At 48.8% G+C, this 18702-nt stretch overlaps 1 protein-coding gene across 11 annotated transcripts in view; it reads right to left on the bottom strand.

The window, feature by feature from the left end:
* Positions 1 to 18702, bottom strand: part of LOC144592204 (microtubule-associated serine/threonine-protein kinase 4-like) — a 344807-nt gene that overhangs the window by 56293 nt on the left and 269812 nt on the right. For all 11 annotated transcript variants that reach the window (XM_078396718.1, XM_078396720.1, XM_078396725.1 and 8 more), the window contains 3 exons: positions 15315 to 15382; positions 7411 to 7496; positions 4569 to 4777 (listed from right to left, as the gene is read on the bottom strand). In XM_078396718.1, the coding sequence (XP_078252844.1) occupies positions 4569 to 4777; positions 7411 to 7496; positions 15315 to 15382 (363 nt within the window). The remainder of the gene's footprint in view (positions 1 to 4568; positions 4778 to 7410; positions 7497 to 15314; positions 15383 to 18702) is intronic.

Here is an 18702-nt window from a genome sequence, read left to right as displayed (position 1 = left end):
ATTCCCTCTCCCATTCCGCTAACTTCCCTCTCGATGATTTTGCCATTACCCACTATCAAGGGATGACTTACAGTCATCAAAGCAAAGGTTGTCATAGAGTCATAGCATGTGGAGACAGGCCCTTCCGCCCAACCTGCCCACACCGGCCAACATGTCCCAGCTACCCTAGTCCCACCTGCCTGCACTTGGTCCGTAACCCTCCAAACCTGTCCTATCCATGTACCTGTCCAACTGTTTCTTAAAAGATGGGATAGTCCCAGCCTCACATCCTCCTCTGGCAGCTGTTTCCATACACCCACCACCCTCTGTGTGAAAATGTTACCCCTCGGATTCCTATTAAATCTTTTCCCCTTCACCTTGAACCTGTGTCCCCTGGTCCATCGATTCCTCTACTCTGGGTAAAAGACTCTGTGCATCGACCCGATCTATTCCTCTCATGATTTTGTACACCTCCGTAAGATCGCCCCTCATCCTCCTGCGCTCCATGGAATAGAGACCCAGCCTACTCAACCTCTCCCTGTAGCTCACACCCTCCAGTCCTGGCAACATCCTCGTAAATCTTTTTCTGAACCCTTTCAAGCTTGACAATATCTTTCCTATAACATGGTGCCCCGGACTGAACACAAATATTCTAAATGCGGTCTCACCAACATGTCCTCTTGATAAACTATCAATTCATCATTGGTGAGTGAGGGAGGGGGAGGGGGTGGAGGTGGGGGGTGTGGGGTGGGGTGGGGTGGTGTGGGGTGGGGTGTGGTGGGGTGGGGTGGGGTGGGGTGGGGGGAGCTGAAGGCTTACTCAAAAAAACCAGGGGAAACCCCAACGATCAAAGGCAGAACATGCAAATTCCACCTCTTCTCTATTGATGCACAGAAGGACCTTGAGGTCCAAGCCCACACCAGCCCGAAAGTGGCAACGCAAGTAGATAGAGTGGTACAGAAAGCATGTGGTACGCTTGCAGAAACAATGCAGAACAAAAAGATACAAAGTGCTGGAGTAACTTTGCAGGTCAGGCAGCATCGCCGGAGGACATGTGCAGGTGACATTATGGGTGAAGACCCTCCTCAGTCTGAAGAAGGGTCTCGTCTCTGGAGATCAGAAGGGCAAAAAGGGGCCAGGAGATAGCACTGACTAGTAGCACAAAGGACAATCCCAAAAGGTTTTATCAATACATAAGGGGGGAAAGGGTAACTAGAGAGAGAGTGGGACCTGTCAGGAATCAAGGCGGCCACCTCTGTGTGGAGCCACAGGAGACGGGCAAGGTCCTCAAGGAGTATTTCTCCTCTGTGTTTACCGAGGAGAAAGGCAGTGGGACGGAGGAACTTGGTGCAGTCACTGGAAGTGTCTTGAGAGCAGTCAGGGTTACTGTGGAAGAAGTACTGAAGGTACTGTCGTGTATGAAGGCAGACAAATCTCCAGGGCCTGATCAGATATATCCGAGGACATTGGGGGAAACTAGAGAGGAAATTGCGGGAGCCCTGGTTGAAATTTACGAGTCGTCCTTAAATACAGGAGAGGTGCCGGAAGACTGGAGGGGGGCAAATGTTGTGCCTCTTGTCAAGAAGGGCTGCAGGGAAAATGCTGGGAACTATAGGTCGGTGAGCTTAACATCTGTAGTTGGTAAGTTACTGGAGAGTATTCTGAGGGATTGGATGTACAGGCATTTGGACGGGCAAGGGCTGATTAGGGACGGTCAGCATGGTTTTGTACGTGGGAGGTCGTGTCTCACAAATCGGATTGAGTTTTTTGAAGACGTGACCAAGAAGGTCGATGTGGGCAGAGCTGTAGATGTTGTGTACATGGGCTTCAGTAAGGCGTTCGACAAGGTTCCGCATGGTAGGCTGCTCTGGAAGGTTAGATCGCATGGGATCCAAGGAGAGATCGCTGAATGGATAGCAAATTGGCTCCATGGAAGGAAGCAGAGGGTGATGGTGGAAGGTTGCTTCTCAGATTGGAGGCCTGTGACTAGTGGTGGGCCTCAGGGTTCAGTGCTGGGCATGATACTGTTTGTCATCTACATCAATGATTTGGATGAGAACACACAGGGCAAGATTAGCAAGTTTGCTGATGATACAAAAGTGAGTGGTTTTGCAGATAGTGAAGATGGTTGTGGACGATTGCAGCAGGATCTGGATCGATTGGCCAGGTGGGCGGAGGAATGGCTCATGGAATTTAATACAGAGAAGTGTGAGGTGTTGCATTTTGGGACGTCTAACAAGGGCAGGACCTACACAGTAAATGGTCGCCCTCTGGGGAGTGTTGTAGAGCAGAGGGATCTAGGAGTACAGGTGCATGGTTCCTTGAAGGTCGAGTCGCAGGTGGATAAGGTGGTCAAAAAGGCCTTTGGCACTTTGGCCGTCATCACTCAGAGTATTGAGTATAGAAGTTGGGAGGTCATGTTGCAGTTATATAAGACGTTGGTGAGACCACATTTGGAATATTGTGCTCAGTTCTGGGCACCACGTTATAGGAAAGATATTGTCAAGCATGAAAGGGTTCAGAAAAGATTTATGAGGGTGTTGCCATGACAGGAGGGTGTGAGCTACAGGGAGAGGTTGAGTAGGCTGGGTCTCTATTCCATGGAGTGCAGGAGGATGAAGGGAGATCTTATAGAGGTGTACAAAATCATGAGAGGAATAGGTCGGGTAGATGCACAGAGTCTCTTGCCCAGAGTTGGGGAATCGAGGACCAGAGGACAGAGGCTTAAGGCGAAGGAGAAACGATTTAACAGGAATCTGAGGGGTAACTTTTTCACACAAAGGGTGGTGGGTGTATGGAACAAGCTGCCAGAGGAGGTCGTTGAGGCTGGGACTATTCCAACGGTTACGAAACAGTTAGACAGGTACATGGGTAGGACAGGTTTGGAGGGATGTGGACCAAGCGCAGGCAGGTGGGACTACTGTAGCTGGGATATGTTGGCCGGTGTGGGCAAGTTGGGCTGAAGGGCCTGTTTCCACACTGTATCACTCCATGACTCGAAACATCGTCTATCCGCGTTTTCCAGAGATGCTGCCTGAACTGCTGAGTCACCCCAGCACTTTGTGGGTATTCTTGCTATTGAGGGCGTGCAGCGTAGGTTTACTAGGTTAATTCCCGGAATGGCGGGACTATCATATGTTGAAAGACTGGAGCGACTAGGCTTGTATACACTGGAATTTATAAGGATGAGAGGAGATCTTATCGAAACGTATAAGATTATTAAGGGGTTGGACACGTTTGAGGCAGGAAACATGTTCCCAATGTTGGGGGAGTCCAGAACAAGGGGCCACAGTTTAAGAATAAGGGGTAGGCCATTTAGAACTGAGACGAGGAAAAGCTTTTTCAGTCAGAGAGTTGTGAATCTGTGGAATTCTCTGTCTCAGAAGGCAGTGGAGGCCAATTCTCTGAATGCATTCAAGAGAGAGCTAGATAGAGCTCTTAATGATAGCGGAGTCAGTGGGTATGGGGAAAAGGCAGGAACGGGGTACTGATTGAGAATGATCAGCCATGATCACATTGAATGGCGGTGCTGGCTTGAAGGGCCGAATGGCCTCCTCCTGCACCTATTGTCTATTGTCCTCTGTGGTATGCTTGCCTTTATTGGTCGGGCCATGGAATATATGAGTCAGGAAGTCATGATGCAGCTTTACAGGACTTTGGCTAGGCCGCATTTGGAGAATCGCGTACCGTTCTGGTTGCCCCAATACAGGAAGGACCTGGAGGCTTTAGAGAGGGCGTTTTACAGAATGATACTTGAATTGGGGGGCATTAGCTACATGGAGAGGTTGGGCAGACAGATTGTTTTCTCTGGAACGGCAGCAGTTGAGAGGAGACTTGTTAGAAGAATATAAAATGACGAGAGGCATAAATTTCCCCCTCACAAGGACAGAAATATCACATACTATTGCTTTAAGGCGAGTGTGGAAACTTTTAAAGGAGATTTAGTTCAGTTCAGTTCAGAGATACAGCGCAGAAACAGACTCTTCGGCCCACCAGGTCCGCGCCGACCAGCGATCCCCGCACATTAATATTATCCTACACCCATTAGGGACAATTTTAGATGTGGCCCTTGTGGCTAATGGGATCAGGGGGTATGGAGAGAAGGCAGATACATGTTACTGAGCTGGATGATCAGCCATGATCATATTGAATGAATGGCGGTGCAGGCTCGAAGGGCCGAATGGCCTACTCCTGCACCTTTTTTCTATGTTTCTATGAAACCCAAGCAGTCAGGATGGAAGCCGGGTCCCTGAAGATGCGAGGTCGGAACACCAGGGGGCGACACGGTGGCGCAGCGGTAGAGTTGCTGCCTTACTGCGCCAGAGACCCAGGTTCCATCCTGACCGCGGGTGCCGTCTGTACGGAGTTTGTACGTCCTCCAGATTCCTCCCGCACCCCTACGACGTACAGGTCTGTAGGTTAATTGGCTTGGTATCAATGTAAATTGTCCCTGGTGTGATCACGATAGTGTCAATGTGCGGGGGTCGCTGGTCGGTGCGGACTCGGTGGGCCGAAGGGCCTGTTTCCGCGCTGTATCTCTAAAACTACAAAAAGGCCCTATCATCAACGACAAAACCTCACGGCCGTACCTTCCACGTACTCCATCACCATACACAAATGCCTCTTGGTTTCAAATGAACAGTACATGCTGACAACAAAGGGATTTTCGGCAAATGTCAGGATGTCTCTTTCCACGAAGGCCTGTTGAATCTGGTTTCTCAGGATCAGGTTCTGCTTGTTGATTTTCTTCATTGCAAATCTCTGTTTCGTTTCTTTATGGCGCACCAAATACACAGCTCTGAAACAACAATGGGACACGGTCACATAAGAAAATAGCTGCAGATGCTGGTACAAATCGATTTATTTCACAAAATGCTGGAGTAACTCAGCAGGTCAGGCAGCATCTCGGGAGAGAAGGAATGGGTGACGTTTCGGGTCGAGACCCTTCTGACCCGAAACGTCACCCATTCCTTCTCTCCCGAGCTGCTGCCTGTCCTACTGAGTTACTCCAGCATTTTGTGAATAAATAGGACATGGTCATGGTCACTAACATTATTATCTTGCACCAGGGCAAACAGGTGATTCACAAGCATGGCCAAATCATGATCCATTCATTAGGATCATAAAATCAATGATTAGGAGCAGAATTAGGCCATTCGGCCCATCAAGTCTACTCCGCCATTCAATCATGGCTGATCTATCTCTCCCCCCCTCCTAACCCCATTCTCCTGCCTTCTCCCCATAACCCCTGACACCTGTAATAATCAAGAATCTATCTACCTCTGCCTTAAAAATATCCACTGACTTGGCCTCCACAGCCTTCTGCGCCAAAGAATTCCACAGATTCACCACCCTGTGAAGAAATAAATTTCTCCTTATCTCAATAGACAATAGACAATAGACAATAGGTGCAGGAGTAGGCCATTCAGCCCTTCGAGCCAGCACCGCCATTCAATGCGATCATGGCTGATCACTCTCAATCAGTACCCCGTTCCTGCCTTCTCCCCATAATCCCCTCACTCCGCTATCCTTAAGAGCTCTATCCAGCTCTCTCTTGAAAGCATCCATCCTAAAAGAACGTCCTTTAATTCTGAGGCTATGGCCTTTAGTCCTAGACTAGTGGAAACATCCTCTCCACATCCACTCTATCCAAGCCTTTAACTATTCGGTACATTTCAATGAGGCCCCCTCTCATTCTTCTAAAGTTCAGCGAGTACAGGCCCAGTACCGACAAACGCTCATCATAGGTTATTCCTGGATCCCAGCCCGAAATGTTGCCTATCCTTTCCCTCCACAGAAGGCTGCCTGACCCACTGAACTCCTCCCGCACTTTTCTCTTACTCAAGAGTCCAACATCTGAAATTTAGACTTTACAGCTACATCGCGGAAACAGGCCCTTCGGCCCACTGTGTCCGTGCCGAAGGGCCTGTATACACTGGAATTTAGAAGGATGAGAGGAGATTTTATCGAAACGTATAAGATTATTAAGGGGTTGGACACGTTAGAGGCAGGAAACATGTTCCCCAATGTTGGGGGAGTCCAGAACCAGGGGCCACAGTTTAAGAATAAGGGGTAGGCCTTTTAGAACTGAGATGAGGAAAAACTTTTTCAGTCAGAGAGCTGTGAATCTGTGGAATTCTCTGCCTCAGAAGGCAGTGGAGGCCAATTCTCTGAATGCATTCAAGAGAGAGCTGGATAGAGCTCTTAAGGATAGCGGAGTCAGGGGGTATGGGGAGAAGGCAGGAACGGGGTACTGATTGAGAATGATCAGCCATGATCACATTGAATGGCGGTGCTGGCTCGAAGGGCCGAATGGCCTCCTCCTGCACCTATTGTCTATTGTCTATTGACCAGTGTTCACCCTGTATACTAACGCTATCCTAGACCGTAGTGATGATTTTACAATTTTACCAAAGCCAATTAACCTACAAATCTGTACAAATGAATTAAAGATATGCAAAAATTGCCGCAGATAAAGGAAGCAGGCCATTTTTAGCTGTGGGTGAGGTGAAAACGAGTTACAGACAATGAAACTAGTACAATGTGGACATGTCTGTATCTCGTTCTCACCTGGCCCACGGCTAACAATCGTCTGTTTCTTTTATCATCGTTAGTTTTTTACATTTCTTTCATTCATTTGTTCTATATCTCTGTATATCACCGTCTATATCTCTCGTTTCATATCATATCATATCATATATCTACAGCCGGAAACAGGCCTTTTCGGCCCTCCAAGTCCGTGCCGCCCAGCGATCCCCGCACATTAACACTATCCTACACCCACTAGGGACAATTTTTACATTTACCCATCCAATTAACCTACATACCTGTACGTCTTTGGAGTGTGGGAGGAAACCGAAGATCTCGGAGAAAACCCACGCAGGTCACAGGGAGAACGTACAAACTCCTTACAGTGCAGCACCCGTAGTCAGGATCGAACCTGTGTCTCCGGCGCTGCATTCGCTGTAAAGCAGCAACTCTACCGCTGCGCTACCGTGCCCCTGAATCTCAGTCAGAAGAAGGGTCTCGACTCCTTCTCTCCAGAGATGCTGCCCGTCCCGCTGAGTTACTCCAGCTTCTTGTGTCTATCTTCGGTGTAAACCGGCATCTGCAGTTCCTTACACAGAAACATTGAAAATAGGTGCAGGTGGAGGCCTATTCGAGCCAGCACCGCCATTCATCGTGATCATGGCTGATCGTCCACGATCAGTAACCCCATGCCTGCCTTCTCCCCATATCCCTTGATTCCACTAGCCCCTAGAGCTCAATCTAACTCTTTTTTAAATTTACCCATTAGGTGGTGTCACCACTCAGCAATTACTTGGAGATTATAAGATGTGCCTTCTTTAAAAAAAAATTCAATGCTTATTTATCACTGCGCGTAAAAAGCCAAGAGAGAATACAGCTGAGCTCTCTTTGTGTAAGACTCACCCATAGGCTCCGTTACTGATCAGTTTCATGGTCTCAAAGTCAATCTCACGAGGTTTACATCTACCTTGGGCTGAAGGACTGAAGCTCTATGGAGGGAAGGAAGTCATGTTTAAACACACTCGATTCTTCTTTACTGTAAGAAACATTTGGACAGGTACATGGAGAGGACACCGTGGCACAGCGGTAGAGTTGCTGCCTCACAGCGCCAGAGACCCAGGTTCGATCCCGAACTACGGCTGCTGTCTGTGGTCGGAGTTTGTACTCTCTCCCCGTGACCTGCGTGGGGTTTTTGCCGAGATCTTCGGTTTCCTCCCACACTCCAAAGGCAATAGACAATAGGTGCAGGAGGAGGCCATTCGGCCCTTCGAGCCAGCACCGCCATTCAATGTGATCGTGGCTGATCATTCTCAATCAGTACCCCGTTCCTGCCTTCTCCCCATATCCCCTGACTCCGCTATCCTTAAGAGCTCTATCTAGCTCTCTCTTGAATGCATGTAGGTTAATTGGCTTGTTGTGTAGGTATGTAGGTTAATTGGCTTGGTGTATGTGTGAATTGTCCCTAAATTGTGTGAAAGATAAGTGTCAGTGTGCGGGGATCGCTGGTCGGCACGGACTCGGTGGGCCGAAGGGCCTGTTTCCGCGCTGTATCTCCGAACTAAACTAAACAAGGACAGGTTTTTGAGGGATATGCGGCAAACGCAGGCAGGTGGGACTAGTGTAGATGGGATATGTTGTCCGGTGTGGGCAAGTTGGGCCGAAGGGCCTGTTTCAACACAGTATGACTCTTTGTAAAGAAGCTTCCAAAGAACAATCAGTTGCTTCCATTCCTGAAATATTACTCAGTTGAGAGACACAGCATGGAAACAGGCCCTTCTGCCCACCGAGTCCATGCTGACCATCGATCACCTGTTCACATCAGTCCAATGTTATCGCACTTTCCTGTCCACTCCCTGCACTTTAGAGGCAATTTTACAGATGACCAATTTAACTATAAACCTGTACGGCTTTGGGACATGGAAGGAAACCGGAGCACCCGGAAGTGACTCGCACAGTCACAGGGAGTGCGTGCAAACTCCACACAGACAGCACCCGTAGTCAGGATCGAACCCGGGTCTCTGGCGCTGTGAGGCAGCGAATCTACCAGCTGCACCACTATGCCACTTAATTCAGATCGTCATCAAAATCTTTCCCCCTATTTAGTTTATATAGAGATACAGCGCAGAAACAGGCCCTTCGGCCCACCGAGTCCGCACCGACCAGCGGTCCCCGCACATTAACACTATCCTACACACACTAAAGACAATTTTACAATTTTTCTATACGTATGCCAATTAACCTACAAACCCCATATGTCTTTGGAGTGTGGGAGGAAACCAAAGATCTCGGAGAAAACCCACGCAGGTCACGGGGAGAACGTACAAACTCCGTACAGACAGCACCCGTAGTCGGGATCGAACCCGGGTCTCTGGCGCAGTATGGCAGCAGCTCTACCGCTGCGCCACCGTGCCACCCAAATTAATCCCTCATAATTCAGTTTAACATCTTCGAACCAAAGAAAGCTACTCCTCAAAAACCATGCATCGGATGCAATGACTGGATATTAAACATATCGGCAGATGATGCAAGTAATTCCAGAGTTTCTATGTATTATGGAGTTATTGTACTTCTGTACGGCAATAATCTTACCGATCTGCATGCGAACAAAAAAATCACTCTACTTTAGTCTTAGTGCATGTGGTTATAAAGGAACCATTGAACTACTGTAGATGATCAGATTTTTTACACAGAGGGAGGTGAGTGTATTGAATGTGCTGCCAGGAGGTAGCTGAGTAGGGTTGCCAACTGTCCCGTTTTAGCCAGGACATCCCGTATTTTGGACTAAATTTGTTTGTCCTGTACGGGACCGCCCTTGTCCCGTATTAGGCCCGGACACTGTTGGCCCGGAAACTGTTGGCCCGGACACTATAGGCCCGGACCCTGTAGGCCCGGACCCTGTAGGCCCGGACGCTGTAGGCCCGGACGCTGTAGGCCCGGACGCTGTAGGCCCGGACGCTGTAGGCCAGGACGCTGTAGGCCCGGACGCTGTAGGCCCGGACGCTGTAGGCCCGGACGCTGTAGGCGCGGACGCTATAGGCCCGGACACTGTAGCCTGGGGGCCGCAGTAGACCCGGACAGTGTCGGCCCGGGCGCCGCCTGACAGAGGTTGCGTAGCAACCCGCCTCCCGGCCCGGGCGGCCGCCATTGGTGAAGCGGGAGCATGTGGCCGCTGGCTGGGTGAGGTCACGTGAGGCGCGAGGCGGTGACGTCACCCTTTGTCCCTTATTTGGGAGTGAAGAAGTTGGCAACCCTATAGCTGAGGCACGTAGTATCGCAATGTTTAAAAGATATTTGGATATATACGTGGATAGGAAATATTTAGAGGGAGATGGACTAAGTGTGGGCAAATGGGACTAAGGTAGATGGGGCATTTTGGTTGGCATGGATGAGTCGGGCAGAAGGGCCTGTTTCCATGCTGTCTGACTGTTTGTACTTAGAAAATATTCTGACTGATTGCGTCATGGTCTTTAGACTTTAGAAACAGGCCCTTCGGCCCACCAAGTTCGCACCAACTCGCAATAACCTCGCACATTAGCATGATCCTACGCATTAGAGACAATTTACAATTTTACCGAAGCCAATTAACCTATAAACCTGCACATCTTTGGAGTGAGGGAGGAAACCGGAGCACCCGGAGAAAACCCACACATTCTATTGTAAACTCCACACACAGACAGCACCCTTGGTCAGGATCGAACCCAGGTCTCTGGGGTTGGAAGGCAGTAACTCTACCTCTGCACCACCATGCTGCCCTGGTTGAGCAATTATAATAGACAATAGACAATAGGTGCAGGAGGAGGCCATTCAGCCCTTCGAGCCAGCACCACCATTCAATGTGATCATGGCTGATCATCCACAATCAGTACCCCGTTCCTGCCTTCTCCCCATACCCCCTGACTCCGCTATCATTAAGAGCTCTATCTAACTCTCTCTTGAAAGCATCCAGAGAATTGGCCTCCACTGCCTTCTGAGGCAGAGAATTGCACAGATTCACAACTCTATGAGTGAAAAAGTTTTTCCACATCTCCGTTCTAAATGGCCTACCCCATACTCTTAAACTGTGGCCCCTGGTTCTGGACACCACAGCACAGGAACACGGAAGATGATGCACCATCCCCACCCAGTCTCGCCGACCTGCAGCATCCCTACACCCTGCAACCTGACTGAACGTCAACTAACTGCCTGATGTCAGGGTCCGTTATGGATGGAACAAAACCGGTTGCCTGTCGACCAGCGCACTGTAAACAAATTACAGGGGGAAAGGATGGGCTGCAGCTGGTCGTAAATAAAGGCCGAACTGTCAGATGCTTGAGTTAGTAGGCACCTCAATCCTCCTAGATGTGTTTCCATTATTGATTTGGTAAGTGTAATGGTTTGGAAGGACTGCTCTAAGCTTTGTTGATGTCTTGCAGTTAAATATCCAATCTAAAAGCAGGTTGAGGGAAGAGGCAATAAAAGAGAGATGGAGAGAGAGAGATGGAGAGAGAGATAGAGATAGAGAGAGAGAGAGAGAGAGAGAGAGAGAGAGAGAGAGAGAGAGAGAGAGAGAGAGAGAGAGAGAGAGAGAGAGAGAGAGAGAGAGAGAGAGAGAGAGAGAGATAGAGAGAAAGAGAGATAGAGAGAGAGAGAGAGAGAGAGAGAGAGAGAGAGAGAGAGAGAGAGAGAGAGAGAGAGAGAGAGAGAGAGAGAGAGAGAGAGAGGAGAGAGAGAGAGAGAGAGAGAGAGAGAGAGAGAGAGAGAGAGAGAGAGAGAGAGAGAGAGAGAGAGAGAGAGAGAGAGAGAGAGAGAGAGAGAGAGAGAGAGAGAGAGTGTGTGTGTGTGTGTGTGTGTGTGTGTGTGTGTGTGTCTGTCTGTCTGTCTACAGGGCCACCAAATCAAACTTCACGGCAGCACAGGACTATAGACTGCTTGGATATCTTTTCCATGATATAAAGCACTGTGTTGGGCTTTAAGGCAGGCACTGGGACATGCAGGGGATGGAGGGATGTGGCATCATGTTTGGCACAGACATTGCCAAATGGATGTCTTTCACCCAGAGCAGGGGAATCGAGGACCACAGGACATAGGTTCAAGGTGAAGGGGAAAAGATTTAATAGGAATCCGAGGGGTAACCTTTTCACTCAGAGGGTGGTGGGTGTTTGGAACATGCTGCCAGGGGAGGTAGTTGAGGCTGGGACTATCCCATCGTTTAAGAAACAGTCGGACAGGTACATGGATAGGACAGGTTTGATGGGTTATGGACCAAGCTCAGGAAGGTGGGACTAGTGTAGCTGGGACATGTTGGCCGGTGTGGGCGAGTTGGGCCGAAGGGCCTGTTTCCACACTGTATCAATCTATGACTCTATGCCACATCAGACAACGGAAACATCAGTCAATTTGGATTTCTCGTTTGATTCGGGGACTAAACACGTTAATTAAACTCCCAAATAGGTTCACACGGCAAGGAAACAGCTCCTTCACCCCAACTCATCCATGCTTAGTTCAGAGGTGCAGCTCGGAAACAGGCCCTTCAGCCCAACGACTGTGCACTGACCAACAATCCCCGCACATTAACACTATCCTGCACACACTAGGGACAATTTATACTTACACCAAGACCATTGACCTACAAGTCTGTCTGTCTTGATATAAATGTAAATTGTCCCTGTAAAGCGTGGGAGGGCAATCGACAATAGACAATAGGTGCAGGAGGAGGCCATTCGGCCCTTCGAGCCAGCACCGCCATTCAATGTGATAATGGCTGATCATTTTCAATCAGTACCCCATTCCTGCCTTCTCCCCATACCCCCTGACTCCGCTATCCTTAAGAGCTCTATCTAGCTCTCTCTTGAATGCATTCAGAGAATTGGCCTCCACTGCCTTCTGAGGCAGAGAATTCCACAGATTCACAACTCTCTGACTGAAAAAGTTTTTCCTCATCTCAGTTCTAAATGGCCTACCCCTTATTCTTAAACTGTGGCCCCTGGTTCTGGACTCCCCCAACATTGGGGAATATGTTTCCTGCCTCCAACGTGTCCAACCCCTTAATAATCTTATACGTTTCGATAAGATCCCCTCTCACCCTTCTAAAGATGAGGGAAACCGAAGATCTCGGAGAAAACCCACGAGGTCACGGCGAGAAGGAATAACAATTTTCTTTTCAGACAGCACCCGAGGCCGGGATCGAACCGGTTCTCCGGTGCTGCCTGCGCTGTAAGGCAGCAACTCTACCGGGGCGCCACCGAGATGTCCCATCTAAGCTGCTCCCATCTGCCCACGTTTGGCCCTATATCCCTCTAAAACCTTCCGAACCATGAACACGTCCAAATGTCTTTAAACGCTGCCCTCGGGAGAGGAGACGGTTGCCCGCCTCTTCGCAGGGCGTGGATTTGCGAAGAGCGTCTGGAGAACGATGCAAGGGTCCCCATCACGGTTTATCCCAAACAGCTCCATCATGCAGGACTCTGTGATCTACGGACTGTTCCCAGGGACGCGTTCAGAGACGGACATCGAGTGCTGCTGGAAGGTTATCAACTCGGTGAAAGACGCTATCTGGACTGCCCGAGCTTTGTTGACCTCCCAGCGGAGCGAGCTGTCCGTGGGGGAATGTTGCCGACTGGCCCGCTGCAGACTGCAGGAGTACGTGCTGAGGGACGCACTGAAGCTTGGTGCCAAGGCCCTGTGGGGGAGGACCACAATCTAGGGTCCTTCCGCCGATGGACATTGGGGGGGAGGCGGAGTGTGGTGGAGAGAGACGCCCCTCACACGAGGGAAGGGATACCACCCCAGGGGGCCACATGAATGCCAAGGGTGTGGGATTCTGGTTTATCACGATGATAGGCGCAAAATGTTGGAGTAACTCAGCGGACCAGATCAGCCATGATCGCATTGAATTGCGGTGCTGGCTCGATGGGCCGAATGGCCTCCTCCTGCACCTATTGTCTATTGTCTGTTGTCTATTGACCAGGCAACATCTCTGGAGAAAAAGAGCAGGGACTAATTTAATTTACTGTATTAATTTATTTTTTGTGTTAAATTTTTTTTTTTTCTTTTCTGTTTTGTAGTTTAGCACAACCCGCAGGCGTTGGCACTTTCATTTCACTGCACATCTTGTATATGTATGTGACAAATAAAGTTGACTTGAACACTACCAAACATAATGCTAATGAATGTGCGTATAGCTGCTGAGAATGTGGGAAGTTTTTGCATTGTTCTTGTTTTGCATATATTTATTGGTCTGAATAAAGTTTATTTTTGGAAAAAAATGTCTTTTAAATGCTTTTAGAGTACCTGCCTCAACAATCTCCGATGGTAGCCCATTCCATATGCCCACCACCCTCAGGTGAAAAATGTGCCCCTCATGTTCCGATTAAACCTTTCCCCCTTTCACCTTAAACTTATGTCAGACCCGGGTTCGATCCCGACTACGGGTGCTGTCTGTATGGAGTTTGTACGTTCTCCCCGTGACCTGCGTGGGTTATCTCCGAGATCTTCGGTTTCCTCCCACATTCCAAAGACGTACAGGTTTGTAGGTTAATTGGCTGGGTAAATGTAAAAATTGTCCCTAGTGGGTATAGGATGGTGTTAATGTGCGGGGATCGCTGGTCGGCGCGGACCCGGTGGGCCGAAAGGGCCTGTTTCCGTGCTGTATCTCTAAACTAAACTAAAAACTACTAGGTTAATTCCCGGAATGGCGGGACTGTCATATGTTGAAAGACTGGAGCGACTAGGCTTGTATACACTGGAATTTAGAAGGATGAGAGGAGATCTTATCGAAACGTATAAGATTATTAAGGGGTTGGACACGTTAGAGGCAGGAAACATGTTCCCAATGTTGGGGGAGTCCAGAACAAGGGGCCACAGTTTAAGAATAAGGGGTAGGCCATTTAGAACTGAAATGAGGAAAACCTTTTTCAGTCAGAGAGTTGTGAATCTGTGGAATTCTCTGCCTCAGAAGGCAGTGGAGGCCAATTCGCTGAATGCATTCAAGGGAGAGCTAGATAGAGCTCTTAAGGATAGCGGAGTCAGGGGGTATGGGGAGATGGCAGGAACGGGGTACTGATTGAGAATGATCAGCCATGATCACATTGAATGGCGGTGCTGGCTCGAAGGGCCGAATCGCCTCCTCCTGCACCTATTGTCTATTGTCTATTGTCTAAAAAGGTTTGTAGGTTAATTGGCCTGGTTCAATTATAAATTGTCCCAAGTGTGTGTGCAGGATAACTGTTAATGTGCGGGGATCGCTGGTCGGCGCTGGGCTAGGTTGGCCGAAGGGCCTGTTTCCGTGCTGTGTTTCTAAAATAAGCTAAACGAAACGAAACTCTGACATTCTGCTAAAGTGGGACTTTTTTGAGTGAGAAGGCCAATATTCCAGCACCCATGGGATTGGTATGCTGGTATGATCAATGCAGAGAGTTGTGAATTTGTGGAATTCTCTGCCTCAGAAGGCAGTGGCCATGTCTCTGAATGCATTCAAGAGAGAGCTAGATAGAGCTCTTAAGGATAGCGGAGTCAGGGGGTATGGGGAGAAGGCAGGAACGGGGTACTGAATGAGAATGATCAGCCATCAGCTGGCTCGAAGGGCTGAATGGCCTCCTCCTGCACCTATTGTCTATTGTCTATACGATAGAGGCATTTAAAAATAAATAGTTATATGGATATTGAGGGAATGTGTAGAAATGCACCTATTGTCTATTGTCATCCAAATTGCAGCAAAGAGTTGGGGGGAGAAAAAACAGCATGATATTTTTAACTCTGTGCAAGAGAGAATTGACGCCCAAGCTTAAAAACGTTTGTGGGCGAGGAGCGATTTGCAAGAGCACACTTACGTCCACTGAGTCATCGGTTTCAGGAGTCTCTGCTGTCCCACTGTCATAGCTTGCCAGCTGGGCCATTTCTATTGAGACGAGAAAGTCAATGATCAGAGGCAGCTCAAGTAGTAAGTGACAAGAACGAGCAGCCTGGCTTCCCATGGCTTCCCATGATTGCCCTCTGTCTAGATGGTTAACTGGCTTCCCATGATTGCCCTCTCTCTAGATGGTTAAGTGGCTTCCCATGGTTAGCCTCTGTCTAGATGGTTAAGTGGCTTCCCATGGTTAGCCTCTGTCTAGATGGTTAACTGGCTTCCCATGATTGCCCTCTGTCTAGATGGTTAACTGGCTTCCCATGGTTGCCCTCTGTCTAGATGGTTAACTGGCTTCCCATGGTTGCCCTCTGTCTAGATGGTTAACTGGCTTCCCATGGTTAGCCCTCTGTCTAGATGGTTAACTGGCTTCCCATGGTTACCCTCTGTCTACATGGTTTAATACTATGGTACAGGAACTTTAAGATTTTATATGATCCCTTCATTATATCCTTTGCATGGATAGGACAGGTTTAGAGGGATGCGGGCCAAGAGCAGGTACAGTGCCCTCCATAATGTTTAACCCATCATTTATTTATTTGCCTCTATGTATAGAAACTATGTATAAACACACAGCTGGAATTTCTACATGGTGAAACCAAAATGTATAACATTGGCCTTTATTACATAGGAAATAGGTGCAGGAGGAGGCCATTTGGCCCTTCGAGCCAGCACAGCCATTCATTGTGATCATGGCTGATCATCCACAATCAGTAACCCGTGCCTGCCTTCTCCCCATATCCCTTGATTCCGCTAGCCCCGAGAGCTCTATCTAACTCTCCTTTAAATTCATCCAGTGAATTGGCCTCCACTGCCCTCTGTGGCAGAGAATCCCACAAATTCACAATTTCACAGGGGCCATAGTCTTAGAATAAAGGGGAGGCCATTTAAAACTGAGGTGAGAGGGAACTTTTTCACCCAGAGAGGTGTGAATTTGTGGAATTTTCTGCCACAGAGGGAAGTGGAGGCCAATTCACTGGATGAATTTAAAAGAGAGTTAGATAGAGCTCTGGGGGCTGGCGGAATCAAGGGATGTGGGGAGAAGGCAGGCACGGGTTACTGATTGTGGATGATCAGCCATGATCATAATGAATGGAGGTGCTGGCCTGAAGGGCTAAATGGCCTCCTCCTGCACCTATTGTCTATGTTTCTATGTTTCTACATGGTGTCATTGCCATCTCTGTGCGGCTGCTAAGAATCCATTTAGTGTTTGGCTCAGCGTTTTTATTTTCTCCACGCTGTTTGGGAACTCTTGTGCCTGATCACACTAACTACTTGGGACTGCCGAACTGTGACACAGTCGTTAGTAACCCAAGCAATCCTCAAATTAAATGAAGGAGTAGGCAACGCCTGTTGAGACTTCTAACACATTTACGATCTTGCAGAGCATCTGTTCTTTCTGCCCAGGCAAACCATTTCTGAACACTCCCCCCCACTCCCGCCACAAGACTGCTGACATCAACACAACAATAAGGCTTGCTCCTGGGGAACCCATCTGTGCTTAATGGGCCACAAATTCACTTTCCCATTGTCATCGGGACAAAACAAAAGTGGATTTGGCACCATCTCCTCACAGCGGTTCCCATCACAACGGCAGTGGGCACGAGACACATGCAAGCGGGGCGGCACGGTGGCGCAGCGGCGGAGTTGCTGCCTTACAGCGCCGGAGACACGGGTTCGATCCCGACCACGGGTGCTGTCTGTACTGAGTCTGTACGTTCTCCCCGTGACCTGCGTGGCCCTTGTCAAAGTCGCTCAGGTCTTTACTCCTGCCCATTTCCCCTGCATCCAACACATCAACTTCAAGAACTGCCTGTTCACTTGCTGCCTAATATATCCCACCCCTTGACAGGTGCCATTGTAACAAGATAACCATTGTTCACCTGTCAGTGGTCATAATGTTTTGGCTGATCGGTTTCTACACAGCGGCAATGAGACTCTACCGACAAGCCTTTAAGAGACACAAAATGTTGGACTCAGCAGGTCAGGCAGCATCTCTGGAGAAAAGGAATGGGTGACGTTTCGGGACGAGACATTTCTTCAGATTGCAAGACTGCGGCACGGTGGCGCAGCGGTAGAGTTGCTGCCTTACAGCGAATGCAGCGCCGGAGACTCAGGTTCGATCCTGACTATGGGCGCCGTCTGTACGGAGTTTGTACGTTCTCACCGTGACCTACGTGGGTTTTCTCCGAGATCTTCGGTTTCCTCCCACACTCCAAAGACGTGCAGGTTTGGTGGTTAATTGGCTTGGTGTAAGTGCAAATTGTCCCTAGTGTGTGTAGGATAGTGTTAATGTGCGGGGATCGCTGGTCGGCGCGGACTCGGTGGGCCGAAGGGCCTGTTTCCGCGCTGCATCTCTAAACTAAACTAAGTGGATTGATTCACAAAACGCTGGAGTAACTCAGCGGGTCAGGCAGCATCTCAGGAGAGAAGGAATGGGCGACGTTTTCGGGTCGAGACCCTTCTTCAGACTCAAGTGGATGATCACAAACTAAGTGGATGATCATAAGGACACAGCGGGTGAGTGAGCCCCAGCGAAGGCCAATGCACCTGAAACCCTTCTGCATTTGTCAGTCCCCGGTTTGTGCCAAAAGGCGGGCGAGAAAGAGAAACATTTGTTTAATTAGATGAGTTCCAATTAGATGCTCAAATGCCTTTTTAATGGGTGTTTTTAATGTCTTGCTGCTGTTACATTTGTGGTTTAATGGAGCATCACGGCAAGTGGAATGACTATCACCGATGGTGACACTGGGCAGGGGCAGGAGGAGATCACGCACAGCAGGCGTGTGCTACCTGAACCAAGGGCAGTGGAGCTTTAAATAACAAGTGGCATTTCTTAATGCATAATCCATGGCAGTGTTATCAATCAGTTATCAATTGCATGCTAATTTTGCTACGGGGTGGCATTAGGAATTAATTCAAATATTGCTGCCTTGGCTTTACTTTTGAAACAACTGCAGCACTAGAGAGAGCAAATGCAAAATTGCTTGCATTTTTTTCCCTCTTGTTTATTATATCGCTTACAATGTACTATGTCTGCATAGGCATCACAAAATGCTGGAGCAACCCAGCGGGTCAGGCAGCATCTCAGGGGAGAAGGAATGGGCGACGTTTCGGGTCGAGACCCTTCTTTGGACTGCAGTTATTTTCCTAGCCTGACCCCGCTGAGTTACTCCAGCATTTTGTGATACCTTCGATTTGTACCAGCATCTGCAGTTATTTTCCTACATGTTTACATAGGCTGTTGTGCTGCTGCAGTTAAGAATTTCATTGTTCTATCTGGGACATATGACAGTGAAACACTCTTGACTCTT

The sequence above is a fragment of the Rhinoraja longicauda genome, chromosome 3 (genome assembly GCF_053455715.1).
Source record: "Rhinoraja longicauda isolate Sanriku21f chromosome 3, sRhiLon1.1, whole genome shotgun sequence".
Classification (NCBI taxonomy): Eukaryota; Metazoa; Chordata; class Chondrichthyes; order Rajiformes; family Arhynchobatidae; genus Rhinoraja; species Rhinoraja longicauda.
Note: the sequence above shows the minus strand (reverse complement) of the source record. Positions and strands in the feature narration are given on the sequence as shown.